This window comes from Grammomys surdaster, unplaced genomic scaffold (genome assembly GCF_004785775.1).
Source record: "Grammomys surdaster isolate TR1022 unplaced genomic scaffold, NIH_TR_1.0 100, whole genome shotgun sequence".
In the NCBI taxonomy this organism is placed as follows: domain Eukaryota; kingdom Metazoa; phylum Chordata; class Mammalia; order Rodentia; family Muridae; genus Grammomys; species Grammomys surdaster.
In genome coordinates, this window is record NW_021604579.1 from 3,143,139 (window position 1) to 3,151,482 (window position 8,344).

The following is an 8,344-nucleotide window of genomic DNA, read 5'->3' on the forward strand; positions in this document are numbered from 1 at the left end:
AAAAAAAAAAAAAAAAAAAAAAAAAAAAAATCTGAGAGCAAAAAATCAAGTGAATTTACACAAATCCATTTCCCAACTTCAGGAAGCATCAATCCCTGCCTCTCTTGTCTCTTCAAAATCTGCTCTCCCCAACACACACCCAACACAACCACAAACACACACACACAAGCACGAGCTGTTTGAAAACAAACCAATCATATCCATCATCCACTACAGCTTTACTCAAGGGACACTCATTGTGACACTTGGTGACAAGGAATGTCAGTCGTCGACCTCAGTTGTGCACAACTGAAGTCTGACCTTGGATTCTGAAATGTGTGCCTGCCCCCTTCCCAAGAAGTCAGTGCAAACAACACATTCTTCAAGCTGCTTAGGGACCTTGGCTGGTGTTTAAGAATCCTTTGAAGAAGAGAGCTTGTCATTCCCTAACCACTACTTTAGTTTTAACAACATTTATATTGTTTTCAAATTTGCAAGACAATTAACAGACCCAGCAGATAGACCCGCTTGTTTTCCAATTACCAAAACCACATCACTAGAACTTACTACCAAGGCTGGCTATAAAAAGCCAACTAAAATGGCATAAATAATCTGTGAGAACAAAGAGAGCACCGGAGGAGATAAGAGACCGTTGGAACGCTGGGAAATGGGTGGGTGAATGTTCCCCACCGCACAGGCCCAGGGAACTAAATCCTAAACTGAAAATAAAGAGCATAGGAAAAGACCCAACACGTGTTAAACCCTCAAAGTGTCAAGCTGTAGGATAAAACCAACAGACTATGAAAAATCAGACTGTTAAAATGAGACAGTAGACCCACAAGATGATAAAAGGACTGGATCTTCAGGACCCGCATGGTAGAAGGAGAGAATTGGCCTCTGACCTCTATGTGTGTGGTGGCATGCATGGGAATACACACACACACACACACACTCAGCATGAACACAGGCATGCACATGCACACATACACACACATATGCACACATGTGTTCACATGCACACAGGAAATGGAGGAAGTGCTGAACTAGTGACTATGTGCTTTGACATGAACTGTGTCAAGAGCCATGTCTGTGCTGACAGTATCCCAGAGCCTTAGCCCCACGGGAAATGCCAAAATCTTCCCTCCTGGTCCAAGTGCAAATGTTGAGAGCATGCGAAAAAGAAAAAAAAAATGCCCACTGTAGTTTCTTCTCCTCCACCCCCAAATATTTATGACCTGAAGACTGCTCCCTACAGAGACCTCCTCCTTGTTGAGCTATGTGTAATAATCTGGCCTCTCTGTTCAACTGTATAATAAACACACTGAGCTGCTGGGGTTGCTGTGGCTTCTCCGTCAGAGAGCGAGTCAGAGAGCAAGTCCCCTCAGTCCTAGCTTTTCTTTCTCTCTCTGTCCTTTCTACAATTCCTTGCTACCCCAAGCAAATGGAATCGCTGAAGCTGTACAAGGACTCAACATATACACACACGTGACACACATAAAGAAACATGAGTAAAATATAATAAAGACTCGATGCTCTATATGTTTAAGGAATAAAAAGAGGAATTTGAATTTTTATTTTTATCTTATTACTGCTACTACTACTGCTGCTGCTGCTGCCGTCGCCACTACTGTTAGTCTTTCCAGACAGTTTCCATGTGTAGTCCATAGACTAGGCTGCTCGTGAGCTCAGCTATCTGCCTCTGCCCCTCTGCCCCTCTGCCCCTCTGCCCCTCTGCCCCTCTGCCTGCCCCTGCCTCTGCCTCCCAAGTGCTAGAATTAAAGGCTTGGCTGCCACCACAGCCACCACCTCCCAGCTTGATTTTTTTTAATTATTTATTTTTGTTTTATGTGCATTGATATTTTTGCCTTCAGGCATGTCTGTGTGAGGGTGTTGAATCCTGGAGTTACAAGATCGCTGTGAGCTGCCATGGGGGTGCTGGGAATTAAACCCAGATCCTCTGGAAGAGCAGTTGGTGCTCTTAACTGCTGAGCCATCTCTCTAGCCCTTGAATTTTTTTTTTAAAGCAAAAGTCTTCTAAAATTTTACAGACAACTAATATTTAAAACCACAAATAATTAAACTAGTAGAAGTGAGAACTGTAATTATTAAAATTAGAATCTCAGTGAACTAATGGAGCCCTATGGAAGATGCACACATCTGAAGGCAGACTCTGTGAACTAAAGCACGAAGACGGTGGTAGCCGGGTTCCAACCCAGACAAAACAGAGCCAGGATGGTGTGGAGTAAGCCTGCAGCTGTCTGAGTGGACTCTGAGGGAGGCGGAGGCACCACAAGGAGTAACTGAGAGTTTTCAGAATAGATTCCTGGACCTGATGATTAACAGCAAGTGTAAATTATCACACAACCACAGAACATGGAAGACAAGAAGTTACGGGAAGTCAGGGAGATCAAGGGCTCACACACAGAAGAATAATGGCAGGTGTCCTCTGACTCCTCAGTGACAACAGTGAGAGCCAGTACTGGTGACACAGTCCCTTCAGAGTGCTGAAGCTTGGTGGCTATCCCCAGACACAGATCACCAGGGAAATGATCTCTTTAAAATGGAACTAAAAGAAAACAACATTGACAAAAATTAAACTTTGCCCTCCAACAAAACCTTCTTAAAAATAATTTTAAGGATTGTACATCAGGCTGGGCGGTGATGGTGCACGCCTTTAATCCCAGCACTTGGGAGGCAGAGGCAGGCGGATTTCTGAGTTTGAGGCCAGCCTGGTCTATAGAGTGAGTTCAGGACAGCCAGGGCTACCCAGAGAAACCCTGTCTCGAAAAACCAAAAAAAAAAAGGATTGTACATCAGGAAGAAAATGATCCCAGAGGTAAGTGTGCAGGCAAGAAGAAACAGTACATCAAGGAGGCAAATGTGGGCACTGAAGAGCAAGGGATGGCTTAGCACATGGAATGCACAGGCTGAACTATGGATCCAAACAGCAATTCAGAAGAACTAAAATACTGGGCAGAAGCATCAAGAACCAAAAGACCCTGTGTCTCTGATTGTTTCACAGCAGGAGAACCAGTATGTGTGTGTGTGTGTGTGTGTGTGTGTGTGTGTGTGTGTGTGTGTGTGTAAATGCAGGTGAACGTGTACCACAGAGTGCATGTAGACAGGAGAGTCAGGCTAGCTAGCTTTTCAGGGACTCTCCTGTCTCAACTCCCATCTCCCTGTAGGAGTTCTGAGATCACACATTTTATATATATAATATATATATATGTGTGTGTGTGTGTGTAATGTATATATAATGTATATTATACTATATATTATATATAATATATACATATATTGTATGCATATATACATGTGTTGTACATTATATACAAGTATATTACATGTGTATATACACATATATACATTATATACATGATTTATACACATATATGATATATCATACATATGATATATATTGTATACATATATATACAATATGATATATATCATATATATATTATGTATAATATATATATATAAATATATATAATCCCATTGTGCTTCATGTGTGTTCTGGAGCATCTAACTCAGCCTCCCTGCTTTGCATTCTTTATGTTATATAAGCATATTAAACTTTTTAGAGTCTAGAGGGATGATAGAAAGGAAGGCAGGGGAGAAAGAAAGAGAAATCTCCCAAACCAACAGATGGAAAATAGATGTGACACAACGTGTAGAAAGGAGGTGGGAATGAGTCGCTGTGTCCCTGGACACTTCCTTATTTTCCATCAGATTTGGGGCTAAGAATGCAGCTCATTGCTGAATCTCTCTCTACCTTATGCATGAGGCTGCTGGGTTCAGACCCCAACATTGCAAATCACAATAGTGGTGATAATAGTAACTTCATTGTTTAAGCAATACCGGTCGGATGTCTATTGAAAGAAGCCTGTGAGCAGCGTGCAGAGAGGGACACTGACCAGATCTGGAAGGTGACAGGTTCTGAGCAGAAAAGGAGCAAGAGGAGAGTGAGGATGTGAGCAGAGGGGCAAGAGTAGATGGAGCTTCTCGGCGAGAACTCACCTCCCACAGCTGTGGAAGAGGCCAGGTTTATACACCAAAGAGGGCAGCCCCTGTAAGACTCACCAACAGTATGAGAGCCAGGCAATTTGCTGTAAGAATGGAGAGACCAGTGGGGGCTAGAGAGATGGCTCAGTGGTTAAGAGCACTGACTGCTCTTCCAGGGGTCCTGAGTTCAATTCCCAACAACCACATAGTGGGTAGCATCCATCTGTAATGGGATCTGGCACCTATACTCATATACATAAAATAAATAAATCTGAAAAGAAAGTTACAGTTTAGAGCAAGATTCTTAGAACACATAGAGAGAGAATAGGCCACTGTGTCCAGGCCTGTGGTAGCCAGAAAGAGAAGCTCCGTGCTGCGTCTCTCAGGCTGACCCCAAGTGCCTCCAGGATTGTGGTTTCACAGGCACCTCATCCCCAGGGATGCCAGATGGTGACTGGTTAAGTATCTGCATGTGCAGGCTAGTGGGAGGAACCGGAAGACGTCAAGAAATCCAGGGCAGTAGTTTCCAGAAACAATGAGTATTGGGAGGATGAAGGGTTGCTACTTGGGTTGGGGGGGGGGGCACTCAGATCATGAGCATGGGACTGCAGAAAAGAACTTCTAGAAGTAAGGGCAGAAAGAGGAAGAAGGGCAAGATAAACCAATTGGTCTTTAAATGCTGGCCCCATCACACCAATTAGAGGCCAAGGCAAGACTGACCACTGGCCACTGCTGACTGTTTCCTTGTAGAAACAGTCTCTCCCTTTGCCTCCAACATCTATTCTTTTCTAGTGTTTCCTTTAGAGCCACAGGAAAGGGTTGGCTATAGGAAGGAGAGACAGGCGGTACCATTTGTTAAGACTGACGGAGAGGGAATGGAGGTCAGAGTTCAGGTGTGCAGCTGTGGGATGGGAAAGTTTGTGGGCTGTGCAGCAGCCTAAACAGTCGGCTGGAGAAGAGGCACCGGCTCTTACCTGCTACTTTTCTCAGGATCACACAGCAGGCCAGACACAGATGGGGAGACTCTGAAAGGCTGGGCTGTTTCAGGTGCAGGCTGAGCAGGATATATGAAATCAATTAGAAAATGGGGCTGAGAGGGTGCCAAGAAAGTGAAGGGGGGGAAAGACTCACATGGATATAAGTGGCCAGAGAAGACTGTGAATTTAGGGCCCACCTCACAGGTAGGAGGGAATTGCAGGAAGAAGCTGTCTTATCTTGATTACTGAGAATAGTGAAAGAGTCTGTAGTCAGACTGGAGCGCTGGCATGGGACATTGACAGCAAAGGGACCTCTAGGTGCTGAAGATAGAGGGGCAGGTGGCATGGCATGGAAGCCAATATTACTACTGGGACTCCAGCCCCTTGAGGCCCAGGCCTGACAAGAGCCACAGACTATGGATGCCCAGGATGGTGGCAAACCCCAAGTCAGGGAAAATGGCAAGATCAGAGGTTCAGGAAGCATTAACAGATGCCACAGAGAGAGAGGAGAGGAGTCTGGATCCAGAAGCATCATCTTTACCAGTGGACTGGTATCTGGGACTCCAGCATTGTCCCCTGGGGAGTTACAAGTGACCTCAGGGAAGCACTTAGGCAGGCTTACTTACCACTTGGAGTGACAGTGAAGTGGCCTGTTTATCTCTTCCTCTGTGGATGCTCCGAGGATGTTTGGAGGAGGTGGGGACTTCAGCAGTTCAGTAAGCAGGCTACAGTGATCCTGCTTTGTCCCTTACAGTGCTCACCAAGGACATAGTCGGCACCAGTTCTACTATGAGGCTGAATGAACAGGAGGAAACCGGGAGAATCATCGAGATGCAACGCCTGGAAATCCGCCGCCTCAGAGACCAGATCCAGGAGCAGGAGCAGGTCCCGGGCTTCCACACCATCGCCGGCGTCCGGCTTCCTTCCCTCATTGACTCGGATGTAGATTTTGAAATACACACCTAGTGACCTTCAGTGAGCCATTTCCAGACACAGCTAGAAGCACGGGAGGCACCACAGAGCCAGACTCCGACCCGAGTCCCATCAACTTCTTTCATCCTGGAAAGCTGGGAGCAGGATCAGAATAAAGGTGTTTGCTCACAACCTTGTCCAGCTTCTGCTTACAGTGGGGGCACACAGGAAAGCCAGGAGGAGGGAGTACCTGAGGACTGGGGGCTGTGAGGTCTCCAAAGCCACCGTTGTCTGTTCCTGTGTGGGAACTGGGCAGCCTGTACTGCAGAGATTGGCAGGACCCGGGGCCAGCTTCCTGCGTATGGGTCTGGGATGAGGACAGGGCTACCTGCTCACATCTGAAGTAGCTCACCTGTTGCTTCCCTCCTGGCTCTCTTCTCTCCCAGCCAAGTCAGGACCAAACAAGGTCTCCTCCAGTTTCTTCTTCTTTATGAAAAGTAATGCGGGACTTCCTGTCCTTCCTCTTGTCTTCACATCCGTGTTTGTGTGACCTTGCCTGGTTCCTCCATTTCTGGGGATACTTTATACTTTTCTCTCCAGGGATGATCCCAGAAGCCTAGTCACATGTACATACCAGGAAAGAGACTCCTTCCTTTATGCAATAATGAGCAAAGGAGTGTAATGCAAATGTCCCTGGCTTCTCTTGCAGAGAACAGATATCTATACAGGTACTTAAAGCCCAAGTCCTTCCTGGCCCCTAGTGGTCCTCCTATGGCTCCTCAGTTTCCCTCAGACTGCTTTGCCAACACACTGTAGCCACTGTCCCTGGGTGTTTTCACAGCCAGTCCAGAACCTCTGCTGTTCTATTTCCAAAATGGAAGGTACACGGCAAAGATTGGAAAGGACTCTGGGGTTAAGGGGTGTCCATGGGGCCTCCGTCTCTACTGATCGCTTCCTTACTCAGCCCACACCCTATCATCAAAGCCAGTTCCTCTCCTTCAGTGTGACAGCCATCCTGTCCCTTGCCCACTGCTGGCTTGGCCCAGGAAGATGGCCGAGTGGAGGGAGAGAAATGAACTCTTCTGACTTCAGGACTGGTGGGATTTAGCCAATCCAAGGGTGAAGCACGGCTTGGAAAGGAGAAATGTGCAGGGGAAAATGGAACTCTGAGAAGCAGAGGCAAATTCACTGAGGTGGTTGTTCAAATGACACGCATGTCACCGGGGAATGTGCTTGATCAAGACATCACCTTTCCTCCTACGAGATGACTTGGGAGTGACTGGCACACAGTCATATAGGTGGGGCCCTGACTGTGACTCTGCTGCCCAGTGGCTTCCAAAGCCCGTGTTTTCATGCACTGTCCTGGAGAGGGGCCTGTACAAATACCATGGGCCAGGGGAGTTGGAGGGTACAAAAGAATGTGACTCCTAGAGAATCTAAACAAGAGAGAGGGGGACAGCGGAAAATGCCCCAACTACCTTATGACTATGTGGCTGCTGTCCAGCAGATGAAGAGAAGACAGACGAAGTAGCTGCGACTAAAAAAGACTCCTACCCCACCCCCATCCCCAGCTAGTGCCTGAGCCAGTGGCTTGTTTTCTCAGCTGCAGAGAGAGGAACATAGCTTCAGCATCTGAGGCTGAGGTTCGGTCTTGTTTAGCTGTCCATAGCCTGCCTTCCATGCTCCTATACCTGCTGGGTGATCCTGGTTCTCTGGCTGCTATACCTCAGACCTCCCTCCACTCTGCCTATGATGACTTCATGGGTAGGTAGAAGGCATGACAGTCACCTTGTCCTTGAGGTCTCTTTGGCTGGTTGACCCTTCAATGCCAGATTGAATCTAGTAGCCATCCCCTCCCAACCCCCCACAGCAGCTGTAGAAGCCGAGCCAGTCACCCATTGGCACATGAACTCAGTGCTTGCTCTTCTGGTTGCTGTCCACCATTGAGCTCTGGGGACTCGATGAGTATGACAGCGAGTGGCCTGGGGAGAAGCTTGTCATCCTAGGGAGCGGCTTCAGGAACATTCTCTTTCTCTATGCCTCTAACATCCAATGTGCAGGCCCACCTCCCATTGTTCTAGAATTTCAGCCTCAGTTTTGGCCAGACAGTGTAAACTGCTCAGATCTCAGATGTGCCTTCTCTGCTTTCTTAACAAGAAAGGCTCCACAGTCCCAGTCTTGGCATCAATGTCTGCCTTCCTCCATTATTTCCAGGAAGCACGACTGACTATTGTGTATCAACCAGCTGTTCCCAAGAGGTATTTGAGAGGCACAGGCAATCCTGGGTATGATCATTATAGCCATTTTATATAATAAGGGGGGACAATTACAATTACTGCTCTGGGTCCAGAAAGACAAGTGACAACTCAAGATCAGAAGTGGGTTCATCCTCCTTGAGCTCCCCAAGACCATCAAAGATTCAAGAGAGCAGTTACCCTTTGTTTATGTTTGAAATGCAGGCAGATTCTCAT

The 8,344-nt window shown here is 46.9% G+C and overlaps 1 protein-coding gene across 1 annotated transcript in view; it reads left to right on the top strand.

The window, feature by feature from the left end:
- Cfap57 (cilia and flagella associated protein 57) overlaps positions 1-5,927 on the top strand; it is a 75,965-nt gene extending 70,038 nt beyond the window's left edge. The window contains exon 22 of the mRNA XM_028787986.1: positions 5,716-5,927. Coding sequence (XP_028643819.1) covers positions 5,716-5,927 — 212 coding nt within the window. The remainder of the gene's footprint in view (positions 1-5,715) is intronic.
- The last annotated feature ends 2,417 nt before the right edge of the window (positions 5,928-8,344 follow it).